Raw genomic sequence first — 25,248 nt, 5'->3', positions numbered from 1 at the left:
GACCCTGGAAAGCAAATTTTTAACAACCCACCCTTCACAAGATCATTTATTTGTTGATTCCACGTTAAAATTATACCATTTTTTACAGAGTACAACAATGTTGAGTATGACAAAACTTGTTTAGTAAATACATCATTCTAAGGCCCACAAAAAATGGACTAAGATGAAGATCAAGTAAAGAGTGATGGTCAGTGCTTCTCATACTACCTGTTACACATTGTGAGCTGGGTGTGCCTTCTGCCTCCTACTTTGTTTTAGAATGACTAATGCAAATTTAAACAAGCACTACATTATACCTGTAAGTAAATTTCTCTGTTATTGCTACATAAGCCTCATGAGAGTTACCACTTCAAAATGCTTTCTGAATGAGTCAAAAAGTGTTCAATAGCCCTTCAAATCTTACAGACTTGAAAACTGCAAAAAACAAAGAACGGAACAGAAAACAACCACTAGAGATGAATGGATAGATGGATGCATAATCCAAATTAAAATTAACATAGAGCAACTAATTGAGGAAGAGATAGAAAAGACAAGAAATACACACAAAAACAGAATCAAGTGTGAGAATCATTAGGTTTAGCTTTTTTTAAATGAGCTTAGAAAACAGCATACAAAAGAAGTCCTTACACTTAGGCTCCGCGATGTACTTCAGTAAAGTTAGGAAACTGACTAGAACACAAAACCACACGAAAAAATCTGTTTCTAGTAGTCATTTGTAAACATTATTTGTAAAAGTTTAACTTGGGTTCTGTAAATAAGGTTCAGGTGAGCTGGACCATGTGAGTGTGTGGTGATGTGTGGTGATGGGTGGGGGTGGGGGGGTGGGAGCATCTGCCACAGATAAACTGACTTCTGACAGTTTTACAGCCTTAACAGAAGCTAAATACACATTCAAATGTTACATCAAGATGAGGCAGGGATTGGTAAAAACAGAAAACACAAGTGCAAGAAATAGCAAGTCTAGGTATTTTAGACGAGTATGGAAAATATTCAAAATAATTCACAACACTCCTTTTCCATGATTTATTTTATATAAACCGAGGGGTTTGCTAAAATAAGAAAACTGAAAATTCTGTTACTAAGTAATCATTTATATGGATTATTTCTAAAATTTAAGCTTGCGTTCTGTGGCTAAGGTTCAGGTGAGATGGGCCAGGAAGGTGAGTAGGGGGGCATGCCAGTGCCACTGTTCCACAATCAGTATGATAAATATTCAGTTCACAAAAGTGCAGCAATCACAGAAAGGGGTCGGGCACTCCGAACGCCAGACCCCGCTGGCTTTCAATACTGTTCACTGCTGTCAATCACAATGTGCTCACAACCCTACAGCAGCTCTCAGCTCTGTCAGTGAGTACCTCTGGTCCCCGTCTCTGTCGTAGCACTCCATGACGCGGCCGCGGGGAATCGATGTTCCAAAAAGTTCCCGCAGGTCTTGGTAGGTCATTCCGAGTGAATGATGTCCGAGGCCTGTGTGCTGGAAGACGTCCTCGAGATCTGGATGGAAAAACAAAAAACAAAAGACTTATTGTTAGGGATGGGACAATGTATCAAAATTCAATATTACAATACAAAAAATGTGACAATGCATATCAGATGGAAAAATGAATTGTGACATTATCTACATTTTATTCTGCTGTAGTAATCACAAATGAGATGGCTTGCCCATCACAATTTCACAAGATCTCCATCCAAATTATATTATTTACACTTGTACTACACTGTCATTACACTGTAATAACATTTTTACATTCTACAAAGCCAATGCCATTGCTAGAAAGACTCATGGCTCAGAAATAAACATAATTCTGCATAGTCATACTTTAACTGTGCAATTTTTAATTATTACATTGTATCGTACTTGTATCAAATCGTGAACCCCATATAGTGTATTGAATCGAACCGTGAGATACGCATATGGTCCCATCCCTACTTATTAAAAATCATTTTAAAATTCACACTGGAGTTGTAAATTTGTAATGAATGTCAAGATGTAAAACTGAAGAGTAGTAGTGTGCACCTTTCAGAGAACTGACACCAGGCAGGGACACCGTCTTTGGGCATCCTGTCCGAGCGTTCCTCTTGGAGCGGTTTGGAGACAAGAACCGGGGACGCCTCGTTGTGTGCGGGTCTGTCAGCGGTGTCGACGTCTCTGTGGGGAACACAGGAAAAGAAACACTAAAATGAAGTGCGAGCTAAAGAAAGAATGCATCACTGTAATAATCTGGTTCATTCTATACCGTACCGTGTGCAGCCTCAGGTGTTACTTTGGTTGAAATAGCTTCTTTCACTGGCTCGGTTGCTGGATTTCCATTGCTGGGCTGCAGCCCAGTTGCCTTGTAGTCCTTGAATTGTTAAAAGGTTGATTGTTAACCATGAAGAGGCAGGTGCTCATCAAGCAGACGGCATATGAAATGTAAAAATGCTGTAAGTGCACTTTTACTGTCTGGGCTGGGTGCAGCGCTGCAAAGCTTCAACTCTTTATACGCAGTATTAAGTGGTAAGCTTCATATTACTCACGCTCTGCTTTGTTGTTTGGTCAGAACTGCGCTCTAACGAGGACACTTTCTGAGAGAGATTGGAGACCGTAGAGAGGAGAATGTGGATCTGCTCGTCTGTCCACGAATGATGCAGGTCCTCTGTCTTGTTAGACTCGTTCACAGCTTTTCTCAGGTCTGTTATGTCCTATGACGATAAAATAAATCCATGTAATACAGCCTGCAATAACTGTAAGACTGGATGTCTATGTGATGGACATCCAATTTCGTACAGAAGAGCAAATGGGGGAATTCAACAGCGAATAAAAGAGATACATGACCATATATGTGATCGTTTCAACATGGTGTCCTGGTTAGGCTGGTAGACAACAAATAGTTACATCACAAAAAGATTACTTTACTCATTCATGTTACACTGTAATAAACCAACTATAAAACAACTGCTGTTCCTTTATAGTTTGCGTGATATGGTTGAAAATAACCAAAATTTAAGTTGAGTGTGTACTTTAAAATCCAAATTAATAAGACTATGGATTCCAGCCAGCAAACAATTTATCACTCTCCACATACTTACTAAGCTCACTGTATAACTTACTTAAAAGTGTGATGATGTCATGTGTGGAAGTCTCATTGTGGCTGCTGATTCTCTGTTCCAATCTCACATATTACTTATAAAGAATAAAGTGGAGGAAAATGTCTCCAGCTGTCTCAGATATTTGACCTAGTTTTACTTAGCAAACTTAAACGCCTGAGCTCCCAAAATAGAGATTGGCACTTGTTTCATGTAATATGAATGAAAACCCGACACATGGATTCAAAACATGACAGGACCCCCTTAACCCTCTGACTCTTTAAATGTAAGCTTGACAAGAATTGCAGACACGCATGCAGGCGTGGGTGCACAAATAAACAGATTAATTTGGCAGTGGTGAAACTCACTGGGGCTTTTTGTTTGGATCCGTGCCACAGTCAATCAACAAAAACATCTTGGGCTTATGCGAATAGATTTGTCTCAATTCTTAGCAAGAAAAAAATATGTAAATGCACCACTATAGCCAGGTATTGAGAAATTACAGTATTCATTTAGGGTGTGATTCAGAGTTCAAAGCACCATGCACTGGCAGTTGTTGTTTTTTTTAGCACACCCCTCTCCACACATTCAAACATGAACGATAAATGAAGGGAAAAGCAGCCTCCAGCAATATTTGGACTGAGGGTAGAGGTCTAAACAAAAAAAGACATGCTGTCAAACAAAACAGAGAGATAAGCAGACTCCAGCTTTGACTTGTGTCCATGAAAACTCCATCAGCCTTGTGCATGTTAGCCTAAATCCTCGAATGAGGCTTGCACCGCTATCTGTTTTATAAACGAACACATCTTCCAATTCTTCTGTGATATTCGTCAGCTGAGCTGCCCTAAACAATGTATTGATATTTTAGCAGTGTGACATACAGATCAAAAAATAGTTCTGAGTAGTGCTGTAGGGTATAGTATTTGGGCAAACTGTGCTAGATCCCTAAGGTGGGAAAACATTTTGTTCTCATTTAGTATTCTGCAGCTAATATGTATAGTAGGCTACAGTTACGTAACAAGACCAAACAATAAAAAAAGATAAAAACAAAGTCAACAGATAAAAAGATCAATAAAAAAACCCAAAAGATCTAAGTAAAACCGTGTGCAAGCAAAGGCACACACACAAAGATCTCAGTGCGAAAACATCAAATATACAAGACAAAGATGCGTATTTGATGTCGTTTCATGTTATCAAGCCAATGCATATTCTGCCATTCCTCCACTGATGAGATGAAAAACTTACTAAAGAATTATTAATGGGAAAAATGTGATGCTGGCTTGTATTTACCTTTGTCTTTTTCAAGTCATCGGTATCTTTCTTCTGATTTTCAAGGGCTGCCTGCATAGTCTTCACATCATGTTGTACACTCGTTAGTGTGCTGCCAATTGTAGCGACACTCTAGAAAAGAAAAAAAATGTTGAGAGATCAGTCAGTCAGCACCTGTAATATTAAGTGAAAATAAAATATTAACAGATAATTAACAGATATGTGCCCCACATTTGTATCACACATAAATATCATTAATCACCAGAACACACTGGTTAATTATTTGATTGATGTGATTTGTTTTATTCACATCAGGGTGTTTACCATAACCCTTTAATGGTGGTTAAAAAAAACATACAAGATGCACAACTTCAGTTAATAATTAGGCCAAATCTGAAGTCTGAAGTCTGTCTTTTGTCTTCGCCTTTACCTTTTGGAGCTCTTCAACTGTAGTGGGGAGGTTGATTAAATCCGCGGCTGATTTCAAGTTGGCCTTTAAATGGTTGACTGCAGAGTCCAGTAAACTGATCTAAAGGAGTAAAGTGTCACAAACCATTCAGTCACACCTGTAAGATTCAGTTACACTTCTAAGATACAATTACCAATCTATTTGACCACTTAGATTTCAGGTTTATTCGCATATGCTCTTGAAGAGTTTGATGTTTAAATGGAAAATGTTTTTTGGAACTTGATTAACCCTTCATGAAAAAGAATACAGATGTATTTTACTATTACTGTTGGGATCATCATTTCATTCCCCTGTATTATAATCCTGTGTTATTCATGAAAACAGTGATTCACAAATGCAGTGTATAAAACATGCATGTAAACAGCTTGACCTGAATAAGACTGTATCCAGAGTATGACCAGCATGTGGATTGAGCGTCTAAATGTGTGGTTCAGGTTAGTTGAAATGGTGAAATACTGAAAAATGAGCTCTAGTTTGTTATGGTGGCTTCAAAAAACTGGAGAAGACTTAGCAGCTTACCTTTCTGTTCATTTCAGTCAGGTTAGACCAGAGTTTGCTCAACCCCTTGTCTCCATTTTCAATGTCGTCAAGCTTTTTCTGCTTGGTTTTCAGATCCTCGCTTAGTTTTGGTATTTCATGCGATGACACTTTCTGGCTGGATTCCACTGTTACAACATAACAATATGTCAACAACATTGTTACAGTCAATGGATTATAGGATTGCATGATTGCATAACTGGGCCATAAAAATAAGTATCCAAAGGGTAGTCTGTTTTTATGACCATCATGTGAAAACTGCCTGTGTGTGTGTGTACGTGTGTGTGATTGTCTTACTCGTGTGCAGCTTTTCTTTCAGTGAGTCTAGATCCTCTTTCAATGCAATCTGCATCCATATGAGTCCAGCACAAGCCATGACACAGGCAGCCAGTATGATGAACAAGAACAGAGGGTAGCAGACATTGCAGCACTGTGTGTAACTCCTTCTGTAAAGAATAAGAAACACGGTTACGTTAGACATCAATACTGCATAACCCTCATTCATTATTGATGGCAGATATTTTCAGAAGACGTCTCGGGTGTCATGGCCATTACAAGGAATATTGATTAACGTTATATCGATCACTCACTTTCCAAATGGAGCTGCGTTGCTCATGTTGTTGAACTCATCGTCATCCGAACTTGACTCGGATTCTGAGTCCGGAGGCTCGGTTCGGAGGAGTCGGTGACCGGACCCCTTTTTGGTCTTCTTCCTTTTACTGTCCCCAAGTCCGATCAAAGCATTGAGCTCCTTCCTCTTCTTCATCTTTTTCTGAGGGGTCAGCGATCCCGCCGAGCCCGACTTAAACCCGACTAAATCCAATGTTTTGTCCAGTTTGGTGGATGTTTTTTGCAGGTAATCGCTCGTGCTAGGTTATCAACCACGCAACGTCCCTGCTGATAAACACATCTGACGCGCTAGTGGCGATCGCTTTCCCAGCAGTTTCTGTTCTTGGTTGCCTTGGTAGACCTGATGTGAACCTATTTAACAACTGCTTTTCATGCTTTTCAGAAAGGCAGGTTTGTACAACTTTTACAACCTAACGTTAGCTACCAGGTAGCGTTAATTAGCAAGCAAGCGCGAGTCAACACGTACGTTAGCTAACGTACCTAGCGATAGCTAGCATCTGACACCGGGCCCAGCACCGAGCTAACGCTAGCTAACAGGCGCTAGCTAACGTTACAGTAACATCACATCGACTCAACGAGGTTTAAAGTTAACTACCACGACGACGTTCATAACGTAAATATTTTCAGAAGACTTTAAAATTGATGGATATGTCTTTCCTAAACCCAAACTGTGTTGCACCGTCTCGCCAATGAGCTATCCTGCTGCCTGATTGTTTTGGCAGGGCGTCTGAGTAAGCTCGCAGCTGATTGGTGGAGTGTGCAGCCTACATTTCCTCTGCTCTGCTCTGAGGTGCAACACTGCCCCCGACACAAGACGAAACTTTAATGATCCCCGTGGGGAGTTGGCAGCGTTGCAGTAGTATAATCACCCAAAAAATCAACAAATCAAGACTAGGATGTGGATAGGGATTGCAAAAACGTAAATGTAGATAGCAATACAATAGAGGGAGCTAAAGACGATGAGCAAAAGTGTTTGCAGTGCCAGTGCCAGAAAGATCATTTCGCATGAATGTAAGTTATTTTTTTGGCTACATTCCATACCAAAGTAAGGATGTAAGTCTGACTAAGCTCAACTTGACTGCATTTGAGAGAAAACAACAACACAGTATGACTCCCTAGCCCTCAAACCATCCCAAGGCTATTTAGTCCATCCATATTTGTCCACATTTGTTTTATTGAAACTACGTCTTTTCCCCTCTTAATGTTACATTTCATTTACATTCCCCCTTTTTGTATTGTACTTGTGTTGCACATCCATTGCACATGTGGCAGTAAAAAGGCAGCACATTCTGCTATTGGATTAGAATAGTCAGGGGAAGCCCCTGGGGTGAAGCTAATTTCAAGGTCCAGTAAAGAGTAATCCAGCAAAGCAGGTCATCTTTGTTATTAATATATTTTAGCTAATTTGTCTGTTCACAGTATTTAGCCTACTTTTCAAATGATTTCCTATCGTTGTTGCCAGAGCCATTGTTACATTTGTCATGTTGTCATATCTGCAGGTTAGCCCACAAACTGCTCTGTCTTGTGGTTTGAGCACAATAACATTTTAATAATTTTCATCGATTCACCACATTCGATAAAAAACATTTAACTTTTTGTTTCATTTAGCCGCTCCTGGCAGGGGTGTTGGCCAGAAATTCAGCTGACCTGTAGAGCTATTGGGCTGACCCAGCAAGACACACGGGCAGAGGAGAAGCAGGGTAGGTGCAGACTGGCCTTGGGCTCTTTATCATTTAAAATGGACTCCCACTGTCTTGCTCTTGGCTTTGCAAATCTGTCCCTTTATGTGCCTGACCCCCCCTGTTACCACAGTTCAGTGCTAATAATGATGATGCTGAATGAAAATCTTCAAACTGGACCAACAAAGGAACTGAGATGCACCTCAACATCTCAGTAGGAATTTAGCTGTTCAATTGCAGGAGAAGAGGCCTACTGCTGATGCTTTGTAATCTTTGGAAAATGATTTCTCAAGGCAGTGGTTGTCAGGACACAATAATAGCATGATGCCACCCGCATGAATACTAAGCCAATATTATCATGGACTGATGCGCCGGCCCTGCTATTTAAGCACATTAAACAGGCAGGGAGTTATTGTTTGAAAGCAAATACCGTGAATCCAGTGGTGTTATGTAGGTAGTAGAGCAAAATTCAATCAGTGGTTCATCTCCACTAAGAACACCTGGTGAGGGGACAAGCATCATGCTGAGGGGCTGCGCAGACCCCCCAGCATGAGGCTTCGAATCAAAGCATCGGAGATGTTTCATCTGCTCGCCGGAGTCTCAGTTTTTCATCCTGGGTTAAGACAGAAAGGATGACACTTCAACTTGTGTCTCCTCACATCTACAGCCACGAGGCGGGGAGCGGAAGGCATTAGCAGTCCGTGACTCTGATTACTATAAAACACTTGTTTTCACACTTTGTTCACAGCAGGGGTACTCATATTCTCACCAGGAGTGATTCCTGCAACTGTCGGGCAGGGAGCTTGTCTTGTGTGCTGAGAGAGAATGTAAATAGTGGTGGCATGATAGGAAATACTGAATAGAATTGACTGCTAATTGAAGGCTTTCATCTGACATGACAGACTGTGTGAATACAGATTAACATCAGTTGCAAGCAGGGCTGCTGCTGGAATACCAATGTTTCTCACGAGGCAATACCACTTATTGTGAATCTGTTAACCATTACGTTGAATGACTCAACTGATATACATAAAGATACATAAAAACCACCATGACTTACATGGCCTTACTGGCTTACAGATGGAATGAGGCCCACATGGTATTCTGAAGTATGATACATACTTGAACTTATGAACTTTAGCTCTAAGGATTGCCTGACAGCTGCTCTCTGATCTATTACCAGGATACAAGCATGTAATTTACAGTAAGGATTAAGCTGTGTATTTTGAATTTATTCCCCTCTCTGTGTTTGTGCATCAGGATTAGCGATGCCCCTCTTTGTGTGCCATTCATGCTGCAGCGGGAACAAGCCTTGTCAGGATGAACTGAATCAACTAGTATGCTTTTGTGTGATGAATGTTGATTGGAGACACAGATGAATTATTTAGAGTACTTGGGCTTTATTGCATGTGGTCTTTCCAACCCCTTTGGTTTGGGGAACGCAAACGGCCACCGATGGCTCGTTCGTCGGCGTGATACATTTGCTGCTGCAGATGAGACTCGCATGGAAATGACACCGAAGCTGCGACATGAGAGTAGAGTGAACCTGTTGTGAAACCGCAGAGTGATCCTGCTACCGTGTATGAATGACCCCGTGCCACATGTTCCCTGTCAATCAACTTGGCTCGCCGATCCCCCTTCAGCCCTCTCATAGTATGCAAAAGGGAATCAGCAGGGGGCAATGTTCTCACATCAAAGAATGATAGACATCAACATGCAGTATAGATCCAGTACTTGTGTCAAGGACAGATGAGCCCACAGTCACTGGCAAGGCTTGATCGAACAGCAGTGATGCAAATATTGCTCATAGCTCACTACAGTGATCATCTGTGATATTTCTTGTGCAGTAATATTGGCTGCAATATCTTGTGCAGAGGCCACGTAATTACAAAAGCCTTGCAGACCTAGATATTTTACAGTTTGTCAGACTCAACAATTACAAAGAACAGCACCCGCATGCATAAACAGTCTAATATGTTTAGGGAGTTAACAGAAAAATGCATTTGAGATCACGTCAACATAAATAATTAATGCAAGTGTTACATTCCTAGCCTGATAATAGTTTCAGTTTAAATGCAAAGATGGAAAGATAGATATAATTTGATGAATAGTAGTTGCGAGAGTGTCAGTTAAATGCCTGAATTGTAAATGTAAATGTATTGAATAGTAACATCATGATTAGTTGATTTATTCAACCTCTTCTAAAGGAAGTGTAAGAAATCACAGCGATGGCAGTGACACTGCTGTATAGCCTGCTACTGCAGTGATACAGCAAAGGTCTGATATAATCTCACATGGATAAAAGGGAATAGATTAATATATTAAGCAAATGAAAGGAGTGAGGGAGAAAAACAAAGAGAGAGAGTTCTTTGATTCAATTTTGTGGAAAATTCAACCAGTAAATTCAAGAGATGTTGGACTTTATTCTATTTAATGTTTTCAAATCAGGTAGACTCATAAACAACCTCATAAAAAGCAACTTGTAAACTTACACAAACATACCTCATGCTATTAATAAAGAATTCATTTATACTGACATTTATACTCGGTTTCATTTAACATTTTAAATTCAATGAGATTCAGGACTGGAGTCACAGAATTAGGTTTGCCAAAGTTCTCTTTTTCAGTGACGTATTAGACAAGGATTAGTTTAATCCACGTCTGAGAAACTGGCCCCTCATTTTCCCGTTAATGTCTTCACTACACTAGGTATCTTCTTCAGTGTTGTATTATTTGCAGAGGAAAAAGAAAAAAAAAGAGGAAAGAAAATCATCAAGCACAAAAATTGAGACAATTAAAACCCACCTAATAGCATTTTTTTCATTTTTTTTATTTTTTAAGCAGGTTTCCTTAGAAAGGGGAAGGCAGGAGGAGAATAAAGGAGGCATACAAAGGCAGAGGAATGGAGAGAGAAAAAGGTTGACATGTAAAGGAAGACAGAAAACAGAAAATGGGGGTGAGAGGGGCGCGGAGCGACTAAAGGGGGAACAAATTCATTGATGTTTGCAGATTTGATTAAAAACTGTTTATGTGAGTGATTAAAGCATGACAGAGGGGAAATTGACTTTATTGATGGCAGCCTATTGGAGATTGTCGTTCAGACAAGACAAGAAGAAAGATCGTTTTCCACAGCAGCTTTTATAAGGCGGAACCGGATTTTACAGATACTGTGCCTGTTTTTCCAAGAAGCACCTCCGTGTGCATGGTAGGGGTAAATAGTGGTAAACAGAAATATTGCTTTGGCCTAGATTTCTCTCACACAGTGGCTATTTTATTAAGTACACCCAGCTTGCAGCAGGCCATACTCCCCTTACTGTATCATCTGTGACAACGGCTGATGGGTTTTGTGCTGTGAGATGCAGCTCTGCAGTTGCTGCTGCTGCTGCTGCTGCTGTTATCAGCAATGGAAATTCTCTGTTTGTACTTACTGTAAAGGAGATCCGGGGGTGGCTGTAACAATTTTCACATTTCTGTCCATATCTCCCTGGTTATTCGAGATAGATCTTTCAAAATCAAATTCTTTACATCTGTCTGTTACAAAACGGAGTGGTTTCCAACATGTCCAAGGCAAATAGAGAGGGAGTCATTTTGTCTCAAAGACAGGGAGAGGAATGTTACATCCTACCCCACATCCTCCACTACACTGCAGTTGTGACAGCAGATGAGGTAAAATTTAACGTTGTTGCTGAAAAATGGAGAAACTGGATCCAGACCATGCTATTTGAAATAAAATTCTTTCATTTGTGTGTGTGTGTGTGTGTGTGTGTGTGTGTGTGTGCTTAGGTGGGTGTGTTTGTGAGAGAGGTTAACATTTACAACAAATAATTTCTGAGATTTAGTTAACATTAAATGTGAGAGTTTAATATTATTATCTATTACAAATTATTGTAATAGATTTGTTGTGCACATATTACTCATTTTTAACATTTTTATCATAACTGTGTGTGTGTGTGCGTGTGTGTGTGTGTGTGTGTGTGTGTGTGAGTGTAAGTTTAACATTAACAACAAATGTAATGTGCACATGACCTCAGTTTTGTGTGTGTGTGGATTTGTGTGCATGTCTGTGTGTGTTAACTGGGTTAATTTATAACATGTTTGTTCTGTTACAGTTATTCTTACCTCTATTTGTTACAACTATCCTCAACCATAGCAGTGAGCTAGTGTAGCCTAGTCTGCTGATTACCCTAATCTAAGTTTGATAATTGTGACAGTAACACAGACTGTGCTATCCAAATAACAAATTTAAATATTAATTATTTAAATACTTTAAATATTATGTACTAACCTCAAAATCTGAATTTTGGCTGTAGGTTTATTCACATGCTCTTTCCTTTCCACATGTGGGCTTGGGACTGAAAGTATCATCTACACAGTTGATCACAAGATTTCTAGCTTGCTCCTGATTGGAGGAATTGAAAGTGTTATCCTGTGTTACAACCATTTCCGGTCTCCCCTAATCTAAAAACATGCTCATTCTAAGTCATTGTATAATTTAAATTATAGAATTTATCTATCATTATCTAGCATACAGCATAGCATTATTAAAGAAAACATGTAGTCAACATGTTAAGGGTAAACACAAATATGTTATACATTTAATATTAAATTTTAGATACAAAATGCATACAAAAAATGAACTAGTAACAATTCAGTTGTGATTGCAGGATGATAAATAAGAGAGGAAGCTGGCCAATCAACACGCTTCTCTGTGTGAACAAACTTCAAGTGAAAAAATGGGTTTTTAGACATCAGAACATAATCACACTAACAGGCATTGGCACCGCTGTGTTCAGGGGGAAAAAATCACACAGAAATTTAGGCTTCTTGCTCGTACCCTACATCATTATGTTCCATGCCGAGTGCTGCGCTGCGCTGATATTTGCCTGTTTGTGGTCCATCTGTTAGCTTGCACGATTCCTGCTATTCTCCTTCAATTTCTGCCATCAATGAGCCGTTTTTACCCTCAGAACCGTTGCTGACTGGAGGGTTTTTGCTTGTCCGATGCATGAAAAGCGCAGGAGGGCGGCTGTTTCTGAGATACTGGAACCATCCTGCCTGGCAAAGACAATCATAGCACGCTCAATGTCGCTTAATTCCTCAAAGCCTGTCTGCCTGCTTTATACTGAAAACCACAGCCATGTGCCTCTGATTCGCTGTCTGTAAAAACGATCCATTTTCATGAATGGTGTAGTCAGTGTATCTAATAATGCTGCCATTCTCATGAGACTTAGATTCTGAGTAATAAATGTGCCTCAGTTATGTATAAATGTTTTCTAGAGATAACGCCTACAAAAGAAAAGAGAAATTTGGGACTATAGCTGTTATGTACAAGTATAATTCTCTTTCTTAGCAAATTCCATGCTGAATAAAATGTGCTTCTCTCTTGTTAAGGTGCAGGCATCGCTGTTTAGACCCTTTGTGCTTTGCTGTATTCATCTACTGTCATACTGAGGTTGATCTGAGATTCTCTTTGTACTAGATCCTCTCCCAGCATCCATGATCCAGACGCACCGAGGGAGGAACCCTGACGAGGCGCATGAGAAGAAAACCAGCACATTTGGGTATGACTAAAACCTTCAAAGCATTCTCAGCCAGCCAGATCTTTTGTGATTCAGCCTAAAGTACGGAAAAGCAGCACATGGAAAGAGATGCGCGTTATTTTCGGCGTGTGTTATTTGTGTTTTTCTCTGGACCTCGAGGTTCAGGGACTCCCCACAAAATGAAGTGTGAGTTTGCAGCAGCTGCCAGACGGCATGCAGTACAGAAATACCTCCTCCACTAATGAGATGGAGAGGAAAGACAAATTTTAAGAGGAAAGAGAGGAAATAAGAGGATTTAGGGCTGATCTTATGTGTGCAGACTCCCGCCAAGACAAGTGCGACCTGCTAGATAGTACCTGTGGAAGGCAGGGCAGGGAGTGAAAGGGCTGTTTACTATGGATTGACAGACTAAGACAAAGGATGAGAATATCAGGGTATTTCAGCTGATGATTGGTCGGTGGTGGAGGTGGCGACATTGGTGTGGTGATGGTAGTGATGATGGCGATCAAGTAAAACACATAGAATACACAAGTGTTGAAGATCACGGCCAGTTTGTTGATGCATACAGTACATTGTGCTGACAAGGAAAAATGCACTTTGAGTTTTCTTAGAGCATAGTGCACATTCTGAAACCCACTGCCATTGACATTGAATGAAAAAACGTCAAGGTAACTCAGAAAACCCTTTTGCTATCACTAACAGGAATTTTACACTCTGCAGAACTAAAAGTAGAAGGCTCTTACATATTCAGGGAATGACAGGAAAGGACATGATTGTATAACCCCAATCCAAACAAAAAAAAATAAAAAATTGGTGCGATTTTATTCTTTCCAAATTGCGAGAAAATGTGGCCAAACACCTTGGCAGCAGATGGACACCTTAAAGCATTTTGAAAATATACAAAGAGAGCTTGATGAACTCAATGAACAACTATGCAATAGTCTGTGATCGTGAAAAACGATCTAAGAAATCTGCTTATCAAAGAAGACTTCCTCCAATTGAACGGCAATGTGAATCACTGGCCTGTATTGTTCAACATGTGCAAAGGATTTACTTGTAATCTATTGTTTAGAAATGCTGGAGCACTTTTCACTAAAAACGTGTTTCAATCTGAAGGTTAATTCAGTCCAAGTTTTGCAGTGGAAGTAATTAACAAGCTGACTGGAAAGCATGTTGGTTTGTTTAAAAAGCCTGGAGTAGACAAATGTAGCGGAGAAATGCCAAAAAAACAAAGACATTCCCACACGTGTCTTATTATCAAATAAAAAGGCTTGATTGATGAGGACATTGGAAGAGCAATACCAGCAAAACAGCCTGCTCTCTAGCCGTATTTACACATGGTAAATCACTGACTGCAAAGTGACTGATTTTGGCATTTGTGCTGTCCGCAAACATTAATAAGACATAAATAAATAAAATGACGGAAAGAAGATTATTTCTGTCTGTGGGGATTTTATAGCAGAATAGCTCTGGCATCAGGGTTCCAACATTTTGTAAAATCTCCCTCACCAAGCTCTCTATCGGCTTCTTAAGTCATATCAGATGTTTGGGCTTTATTGGGACTTGAAATACTTATTAGCCTGAGCAGCCACCCTGTTCGATTTATCTGCTGCTGAATAAAGACCCACACAGTGCTGAGCTCTATAGCACGATATCTATTTCTTCTATTCATTAGTCTTCTTTTTGTCATATTAAATAGCTACAGTATTTAGAAATATAAAAGGCAAGTGGATTGGCATTTACAGTAAGAACCAATGTTACATGTTTAATAATATTTACTATAATGCTGTATCACAAAGAAGCGCCTCTTCTGAACTGGAGTCACCTCAGAATTCACTGAGATTGAATAAAAAAGATACAGAGCCAGCCTTGATACAAATGAACTACTGTGCTGAAATATGTCTTCTTCAGCTGATCAAATGAAAACCTCTTTTAAATAATGAAAAAGACTTCCATAGTGCTCTACATAGGCATATATGAGTGCGGATGGTTTTCCTGCTATGTACTGAATCTTCAGCAAGAAAGATTACCAGGGAAGGTGGAGCATTTATGCCATCCAATGCATGTTTCTTAAATTACACTTCTTGGGTCATTTCCATAGGGAAAAGGAGGGCCTGCAGCGTATCTAATTTGTCTATAATACCAGCAAAAATAGAGAATCTGCTGCCAAGCAGCATCCCAACTATACTGCCTTTGTCTGACATCCTGTTACCGGAATTGCAAAACTCTGCCAGCCTCCTGGAGATTGGTGAATCAGAAATAAAACCAAACATACACTAGATTGTTTTTTTTATGGATATCAAATATGTTTTAATTCACCCATCCTAAATTATTTAATTGCTAATTTTCTTATGCTATGTAATGTTGAACAAAAAGAAAAAGAAAAAACAAATCAATTTTCAGTATTTTTGTGCCTATTTTATTGATGCTATGTAGTATGCTTCGTTGTAGATAATAAACAATTCAATAACGACCAATATATAAAAGTGATGTGCTCATGCTGTGTTGAGGCTGTTCTAGGAGTTTAGAAATATAACTTTTTAAATTATAGTTGATGAATAAGCCCTGTGGATGACTGGAATGTGCAATGTGACTGTGTCTCCTCATTCAAGTCCTAAAAGTACAAAAAAAACAACAACAACAATCCTGAAATGCAGAACAATGCTGTTGCTGTACTGGCTGCAGCTCCCAGGTTTGAATGTGTATAACTATGAATGTGAAGCAGGGAGTTGCTGAAAAGAGCAAGCATGGTCAGTCCCTGGATAAATTAAGTAAAAATAAAAAAAATAAAAAAATCATGAATCAAAGTGTATTTTAATTCAATTTTTATTAAATACTAAAACGAATTAGGATTCTGAGCAAAATATAGACTTATGTATGATTTAATTAAGTGTCAGTCTTGTTGTGGAATTCTCTTTAGCTCAAAGCCCAACATGTCTGTATAATGTGGTAGAAATGTATACAAAGGTTGTAAGGTCCATTTCTTTGACTTGACAGTGACTTTGCGTGAGCGGCGTATTTTATTTTCTGTGGTGCGGCTGCATGAAAGGACGTTCCCTCAGGTGTTAATGTGCGTCTTAAAGCCCTGACACATGACTGTATGTGCTTTTCATTCATTTTCATCTGTGCTGCGATGAGCACAATGCCCTGGACTCAAATACAAGAAACCTTGGGCTCCATGGAAATCCCATTCAGTAGCAACAACACACAGAGAGATGACAAAGAGACAGCATTTTTCTCAGTATAAGTTTCAGGGGTGGAAAACTAATCACAATTAACTTATTTGTTTATTTGATTAGAAATGTACAGCCACAGCTACAAGTTAATTTTACTCAAAAAGTAGCAAGTGCGCTTGAAGGCAATGTTTTGTGTTTTTTCTTTCTAAATACTAATTCTTCCGCCGCTACTGCTACACTGTTACTGTGTTTCTACACTATTAGGGTGCAAGGTGATAAACAAGTTAGTAAAGCAAGTTGTCATTTTCTCATCTCTCTCAATTCGGAGTTGAAGCAAACTCTGCCAGGAACCGTTTACCATTCAGGTGTTTGTCAGAGGGCTGGATGTGCTTGACTGTTTCGAATTGATTAGAGGTTGAAGGATGGCTGCTAGGCCTAAATTCAGGAAGCTCTCAAAGGTGAGATCTAAGGTTTGTGACTTTTTCATATAGGCTACAGTAGGTCTCCTCTCTGTCGCTCAGGGTTAAGCTGCTTGTGTTGAAAGTCGGGCAGAGATTAAAGATCACACTTCAATTAAGTTGAAAAGGAAGCAAATGGAATGTCAAACATTTTACATTTTAATTGTATTTTTTTTTTTTTAGCTTTGTTATGAATCTAATTGTATCTTCTTCGGTGATCAGGGGTGGTATATTTCAAGAGATTGTGGTTTCCAGCAAAAACCTCCTTTTAGCCACAGATGAAGGTTAACCTCTGCTGGGTGGGAAAGTAGGTTAAAAGTTGAGAACATGATTGAAATTTCTCCTCTGCCTGCTCCCTTTATGTCATACTTAACATTTTGTCTTCAAACACCTCCCAGATTTTTAAAAAAATATAAAACCTTCCAAATATAGAAAAAAGAAACTTTTGTTCGCTCCCAGCTAAAACACACTGCAGGCCTAATAAAGTTGGCCTATATCTATTTCCAGCCCTCCTGACAGAATTGTTTTCTCAGTCCAAAGCCTCTGAATTTGGTGGAGGTCCAGGTCTAGCTTTTACTGCGATACAAAGTCTTAAATTTAGCTGGTTTGTTGTATCACTGTATACATTTTGTTGAACATAGCCTGAATTGTACACAATCTGTAAAGAGCAGTTGTGGTAGTAATAGTAGTAGTTGTTATTTTAGATAAGAATGAAGATAGAAAGCCGTCTGTAAATCTGCTCATTTGATTGGTTTGCGCTCGTTCAAAGTCCTGACCTGCGCTGTCCAACATCATCATATGGTGTCTTATCCATAATCTTAACAATCTATTGGGGATCCAAATAAAATCCTAAATCCTATTAATTTTGGTCCAAAGTGAAGGATTATGTCAATCATTCATATTGGCCTATCCAGCCAGTGAGTTAATAAGACACTTGGAGATTTTATCAGTGGTACCAAAAACACAATAATTGTGAATGAAATACTTTCTGACACTCATCTTGTGTTTCGGGCGACCCAGGAGTATGTGGCATAATCCCTGCCCTGCTTACGTCCTTAAACGTCTCGCTGCTGTATAATTCTCAGCGCGCTGCGCCAGCGCCGTGTTGCATGTCCTGCTCATCATGACACAACACATTTGTCAGTTCACACCCTCTAGTTTGTCTCTCCCATCATCCCGTGTTTGGATAAACATTTGGGCACTTAGCAATACAACTGTCACCTCTGTAACCATGTTGCGGTTTGCTCAGCAGCGATGTGCACAACGCTACTTAAAATGGTTCACCGAGTCCAGGTGTAAACCTCCGCCATGATCAACATGATCAGCATGGGAGGATAACATGACAACAGTGTCCAATTGACTGATATTAGTGTCAGGTCTCTTGTTAAGACAACTGTTGGCTATTTAACCACTAAGAGAGCAGGCTATATGTAAAAATCCATATTGCTGCATGGTGCCAGCACATGTCTTGCTCACAGGAACATAATTCATATAATGGGTGTCTGGTGACTCCGGGTGACTACTGTATAATTACCGCAGGAAAAGCCCCAGGTGCTAAGTTTATTGTATACAGTGACATTCATATTGATAGGTCAATCACGAAAAAGTAACACTGGGAAGACTTGTTGTAAAACTATGCAGTTGTGCTGCTGTTCATTTATTGTGGATTTCTAGAGAAGAAGACAGGATTTTGTCACTCTGTATGGTGCTTAAAAACAAGAGGTTAGGAAACATGACCTGCTTGTCTGGGGCAATATGGTATGGAAGGAAATAGAGATAGAACCCGCTGCTTGTGCTAATTCCCAGCAGAAGAAATCCAAATAACAAGAAAATATCAGCAGGAAAAGTCTGGGCGAGTGAGAGAAAATAACAAAATAACTCATGCTGGTGGGTCTAATTCTATAACGCACTCCATAGAGTCTGACAAGAAAACATAATGCCTAATCAGATAATTGGGTCCAGAAATTGACAGAATGAATTACCAGTCTGTTTGTGTCACAGCCAATGATAACCGTGCAATTTTGATTTAAAAGCATAATAATATTTTCACGAGGGTCTGCAAAGCCCAACTCTCCATCAGATAGGGGCAAGCCAGCGATCCAGAATGCACCATATTACCTCTCACAATAGATAACCCAGGGGAAATATATTCTGTAGAAGTGGCCACTCCCTGTTAACATTAGGTAATAGATATATTTGTGATTTTGGATTTAATTTGACAACACCCGGCGATTTCCAGGATTGAAAGCTTTGTGTGGAATTGTGTCTTAATAAAACATACTTCTCAGTGGGGTTTTTACAGGTCTATTTCTTTTAAAAAGTCATTCCAATGTCAAGAGCAGACTTTTCCTCTGCCAGAGCTGTTTGCCACTGCAACAGTGTCCAAACGTATTCTGTTATCAAAATGTGAAAGAGTGATGATATACACTACCAGTCAAAAGTTTGGACACACCACATTTTTCCTTATTCGTACTATTTTCCACATTTTAGAATAACAGTAAAGCATCAAAACTATGATATAACACAAATGGAATTATGCAGAAAAAGTATTAAACAAATCAAAACTATCATATATTTTAGATTCTTTAAAGTAGTCGCCCTTTGCCTTGATGGAAAGACAAAGGCTTTGGAAAGAAATTCATACATAGGCATCAACTTCACTATTTATATTTGTCTAAGAAACAAATTTCAAGCATTTAAGCATAAGCCTTTAGATCAAAATGGCTTTAAGATAATGAAAAACATGGTGCATTCAATCAGGTGTGTCCAAACTTTTGACTGGTAGTGTATAGGCTTAATTATATTATAGAAATTATATAGAAATTGTTTACTTCATGTTACTTGCTGTTTTGTTAGTAAAGGGTGCACTAGCTAATAACAGTAATATTCAAAAGTGTCTTTTATGCTCTGTGGAAATCTCATTTTGGAATGAAACTCTTCGTTTGATACAGATTTATCCGATTATTCCTTTTGCTGTTTATTAATGAATTATGTTTTATGGTTCTATGTGATATTGAATAGGAGAAATGGGACAGAGGGCTTCATTTGCCCTTATCATTAGATCTGGCAGTGAGGGGTTTTCTCTCAGACTGAAAAGTTGCTGTGGAAATCCCGAGGCAGTACCATGGGGAGAGATTAACCCTGTCCTATGCTGTTTGATGTGGTGGTTTGATGCATAGCGGCACGGTGAACTGTGCAAAGATACACAAACCAGTCTCCATGCTAATGCACGGAGTTCAGCGCAAGGCATGCGAGGATGGTATATGAAGCATGCACTCTGCTAGCCCTCTCCCTAACGGCTTCCAGCCAAGGATGATGTCACTTCTTGCCCTGCAGAGGAGTAATCAGTCTGCTGTATGCCTGAAGGGCCCCTTAGGAGATATCAGTCTTTGATAGTTGTCTCTATTGCAGCTGATTCAATCTGTAACACCACTTCAGGCCCTCTATGAGCATATAACAAACATACTTAATCATTCCTGTCATTAGAACGACACAAAATCCTCCACGAGGCCTCCTGGTTGTGTAGTTGCGCACTATTGATATCGGAGGAGACAAACTGCTATGTCTTGCAAGAGGTATGATTAAATACATACGCATCACAGTGAGACGCGGAACGACACAGAGCATGCACAGATTCACACACACACACACACACACACACACACACACATGCACAGCTCGGTGTGCCACTTCCTCCTCTCCTGCTGCTCTGTCCTTAAACCTCTTCACCCTCCATGCAGGGAGTAGACACAGTGCTCTTTTCTCTTTGTCATGGTAATAACACTAAGCCTAACTGTCCCCCATTTTGCCTGTCAACTTGCATTTATTTTGTTTTCCTTTTTTCTTTTCTTTCTCCAGCATGTACTGTCAGGTTTCTTGGGGTACGTTTGAGTCCCTCCCTACATCATTCACCGCTCCTGGAACCAATTACATTATCCGGCCGGCCCTTTCAATTCAAACAGAGGGAAGGACAGAGAGAAATCTAGACCTATTCTCTGTGCCGGCAGCATCACACCTATGCTAACCTTTTCTTAAGAATCGCTAAAGATCCCACTCGAGAGATTTTCATTCTTTCTTTTGCTTTTTCCCTCTCTGTAACTCTCCCCTCTATAGTTTTTCATTCTTTCCGTGAAGGTCTCCTTGACAGTGTGAATAGGGGGCTTGTTGTTTGCGACACCAACATACTGCTGTGTGACACATTATCTGGTGTAGTCTGCCACTGCAGCAGGATGCTTGCCTGAGAGCCTAGTCGTATTGTCTGAGCTTTCACCTCTCCCTGGGCTATCTGCTGTGCTCTAGCTTAAGGCTTATCCCCGGGCCTCTTCAGAGCTGCTGGGCCAATGAACACTAACAACTTTTACTTTGTATGATGTGAGAACAGAACCTTTCTATACCAACGGCACAATTACAACCATTCTAGCAACAGCCTTCACTGCTTCTGTCATTACGCGTTTGTTACATGTTACACACACCACAGTTGTTTGCAATGTATGTATATATGTATGTATGTATGTATGTGTCTATCTATTTATCTATCTATGTATCTGTCTGTCTGTCTATCTATCTATCTATCTATCTATCTATCTATCTATCTATCTATCTATCTATCTATCTATCTATCTATCTACTGTATATGTCTATCTATCACTCAAACATGAGAATGAGCAAATCAATTGACAAACAAACAAACCAAAAACAAAATTCAGTGAAAAAGTGATGGTGATGTCTGCCATTTTACTGACCGTTAGAAGTTAACTACCTGAATGATGCCACAACATCCAACCTCTTTCACATTTTGATACCATGTAAAGGTGAATGCCAGATTGGACTGTGAAGCAGTCTATGCACCATAGCACACGCAATACACATCACATGGTAAACTAGTCTTTCATCTCCTTACTAGCTGCTGCTGCAATGAGACAAGGCTTTGCCCAAATAATGATTTGCTTTGATATGGATTCAGTTCCATTGAGATTTGGGTATCATCAATTCTTTTTATGCTACATTGCTCAGCTGTCTGACATTGGTTTACACTGCAAAGTGTTATTTAACTCCAGATTAATTTCATATAAAAGTATGAAGATTTCTCAGCCTCCTATGGTCTGACAGAGAGGTAAGAACCTCTGTATGAGCCTGATTGAAATTCCACTGGTGCATTCAAAGCTGTCCTCAGTTTCAGCTGAAAAGCAGTCCTATGTAATTATCCTAATCACAGTTTAAAAAGCAGTGGAGCTGTCAGATACTCCCATACAGGAGCATATACATATTGGCTGAAAATGAGCTATTCAGACAAGCACAATAATATGTCGCCTACTGCACAAGGTGCGCTCTATTGTTGTTCTACATGTCTGTATGACCTAATATCTATTATCTATCATGCATTATTATGTATTAACTATTACTATTATTGTTGTTGTTGTGGTACGTCCCTATGTCCTTGTTAATTCCTTAGAAATCCTTTTAAATAAAAGAAGGCAATGCTAGCTGAGCATGAAGAAACCAACTAAAATGTGAGGTGAAACCAATCTAACATTCAGTAAACCAATCTAAATATTTCTAAAAATTTATCAATTGAGCATAGAGATATTCTGGAGTTTGTGATTAACATTAAGAGGGTTACGTTAGGGTTATATAAGCTCTCTGTACACAGACTGAAGGCAGATGCAGCATGGGGTGCATGCTGCCCAGGTCACTGACGGTCTCAGGATAGTTCAGGCTCTCAGATTGCTTCTCCTGCTGTGGAGGTTCTGCTGCCGGGGAGAGAAGAGCTGCAGATATGGACTGCAGAGCTTTTGCAATCTTATTTGTATTCAATATCTAGATTTACACTGACTCATCATGGTGCAGAAGGAAGTAGTAAGATGGAAGCTGCGGATCATTGGAAAAAACAACAACAAAAAAAAACCCATTTCTTCTTATTCTTCTTGTCAGCTACAGTATCAGAAAAGTCAGTTTCCAAACCAATCATTTACATATGACAGTTGGTTATGAAACTGTTGGAAAACAAGTAGGCTCATGTTGGAATCAGACACCCTTGTGTTTGCACACAGGCTTCACACATTGCTTGAATTTTTATTAATCCCGTTCTTTTTTCAAAAGCGTTTACACAAAATAGCAATCAGATGTCAGTGTGGCCTCATATTTATACAATGCATTTCTTTAATAATAACTATATAAACTGAAATGCCATGGGATGTCACGAGATCAACGGCTTTCATCAAAGCCACTTCAGAGAACAATCTGATTATTCAATTGGATTTGGACATGGTACTGTCCTTTGCCTTGTTTTAACTGAGATGAAACAACGCACCCACACCATACTATAGAGGGACGTTTCATCATATCAAAATACCAACAGTTTTTCCTGATGCCACAAGCCACAGTATAGAAAATTCACAGCTGCCTGTGTTTAAGGGGCTAGTAATCCCAGCTATGACTGCTGAAAGATGAAACAGCTGGCTATAAACTATCTTGACAAACTTGTGCAATGCGGGAAAAAAGAAAGGACAGCCATCGTTAGACAGCCTTTGTTTCAGTGATTTTTATTTCCTCTATCATCGCTTCGCTTGTACTAGATCTCCTTAACGCTGCCAGCACCATCACCTCTTAAAGGAAAGGGTAGACAGCATATTTCATTTTCTAACGGTTCACTTGACTGTTCCTTAGGATTCCTCAAGGACGTTACAGGTAGCCTTTTTTCAAAGCTTTAGTGCACTTCCACGGACATGAAAAATTAAAGGAATGGATCCTGCAAGAAATTGTTGATACTCATATTGAACCTGTCTAGGTTTCTTGTTAGTCCAAGGAGAAGAGCTCAGTTCAGTTGATCATGACATCAATCTGTTAGAATAATCATATAATCCGAACCCAATAACACAGAATCTAAGCGCATGCCTCATCAGCCAAGTGGAGTTTGCGTAACATTAGAGCTATTAGTGATGAATTTGCAGATTAGCCTTGAAGATCCTCCAGCTTCCTGCCTGTAAAGCTAGCACCTCTGGGGGGCAGTAGAGGCATCATCACTCCCTTTCATCTCCTCCTGGCTGCAGGAAGGGGGCAAGGTCAAAGGGGATTTAAGCTTGGCTTACCACCACATGTTTCTTTGCTTGCCCAGTCTTGCTTTAAGGCACAGATTATCACCATATAGCGGCTACTGTTACAGTGTACCTTTGTGGCTTTGTGGCACTTCAGATCCTGCTAACACACATAAATTTGATTGGCTGTCAGGGGAATCTCTTCTGGCTTACCTTTACTCGCATATTTATGCATTCAAAGCCTTTTCTTCTCACCGTGAAAGATATACGCAAACAACACAAGATTAAAAGACGTCTTACAAGATTTCCATCCAGGCATTCGCCTGGACACCTCTTTCAAGGCCTGAGTGTGTGATAAAAGATTAATAAAGCTTTGGCTATGCTTGCAATCTTTTTGATGGCACATCCTTTACATGGCCTACATCTGGAGCATACTGTTTAAATCGAACGGTTATAGCATAAACACAATGAAGGAAGGCTCTGGGTTTGTAAATTGGTAGGATGTAGCTTGATTCTACTAATGATTTGGCAGAGAAAAGCGTCAGGCAGAGTGTGACTGAAAGAGAAATGTTCCATTGAATGAAAAAAATGAATTTCACTAATGTTTCAGAATGTTGACTCCGAGAATAAGATATGTGATATGGAAATTAATAACATTCTGTCTCTCACTACTTACAAAGTCATCATTCTCTGGCTTTTTCAAGGAGCACAAAAAACTGACTAATGTACAGTTGATGTCTCTGGATTAAAGGAAAATTATTTCAAATAGTCAAAGAACTGTCAAAGAACTGCAAAACTCAGTTTGGTTTCACATATACCTCCTGGGCTATTGATGCTGTTACCTTCACCTATCTCATTGAGCAGATCCTCTCTTAAATCTGGAAAAACTAAGAGACCTAAACACAATGGACAATCAACAAGAGACAAATATCACTCACACATTTCTGCTCCTTAATAGAGACAAAACAAAAGGACTTTAAACCATGGCAACAATTCTGCTATTGTTTTATATGTTTCGCTGAAGTCTCTGGAGGCCTCAGGAGGACTTTGCTCAGAGTCCCAGTATGGTGAGGTCGAAGTCATCCAGCAGTGGCCTCCGTCTGGCATTTTACCCAGAGCACATCCTGTGGGAGCGGGAGCTTTGGAGCGGGCTGCGCGACCACATCAAACAATGGCTTTTTGTTGTAAACAAAGCCAGGGCAGCTTGCCGGGGGCCCTCTCTCTCTCCTCCCTGCTTGCGGCCCGGATCCAGTCTGCCTACCATAATTCTGGACTGTCAGACAGACGTACGCCAATGCGCCACAAGTCTCTCTATTCCATTTGTATTTGTACACAAGACCGTGAACCTGGCAATGCAACAAAGGAATTCAGATTCATTGAAAATCGTAAA

The 25,248-nt window shown here is 39.8% G+C and overlaps 1 protein-coding gene across 2 annotated transcripts; it reads right to left on the bottom strand.

The window, feature by feature from the left end:
* Positions 1-31: 31 nt before the first annotated feature.
* LOC139932678 (EF-hand calcium-binding domain-containing protein 14) lies at positions 32-6,684 on the bottom strand. 2 transcript variants are annotated; one of them, XM_071926518.2, is made up of 9 exons: positions 5,932-6,684; positions 5,639-5,787; positions 5,324-5,469; positions 4,766-4,864; positions 4,357-4,467; positions 2,518-2,682; positions 2,243-2,342; positions 2,018-2,149; positions 32-1,494 (listed from the first exon to the last, which is right to left on the bottom strand). In XM_071926518.2, the coding sequence occupies exons 1-9, from the start codon at positions 6,105-6,107 to the stop codon at positions 1,316-1,318; spliced, it is 1,257 nt and encodes a 418-aa protein (XP_071782619.2). In that variant the 5' UTR covers positions 6,108-6,684; the 3' UTR covers positions 32-1,315. The 2 variants fall into 2 exon arrangements, with proteins under 2 accessions (XP_071782619.2, XP_071782620.2); XM_071926519.2 differs by having other exon boundaries at positions 5,639-5,784.
* Positions 6,685-25,248: the final 18,564 nt, after the last annotated feature.

This window comes from Centroberyx gerrardi, chromosome 13 (genome assembly GCF_048128805.1).
Source record: "Centroberyx gerrardi isolate f3 chromosome 13, fCenGer3.hap1.cur.20231027, whole genome shotgun sequence".
In the NCBI taxonomy this organism is placed as follows: domain Eukaryota; kingdom Metazoa; phylum Chordata; class Actinopteri; order Beryciformes; family Berycidae; genus Centroberyx; species Centroberyx gerrardi.
The sequence above is the reverse complement of the archived record's forward strand: the minus strand, read 5'-3'. Positions and strand labels throughout refer to the sequence as shown.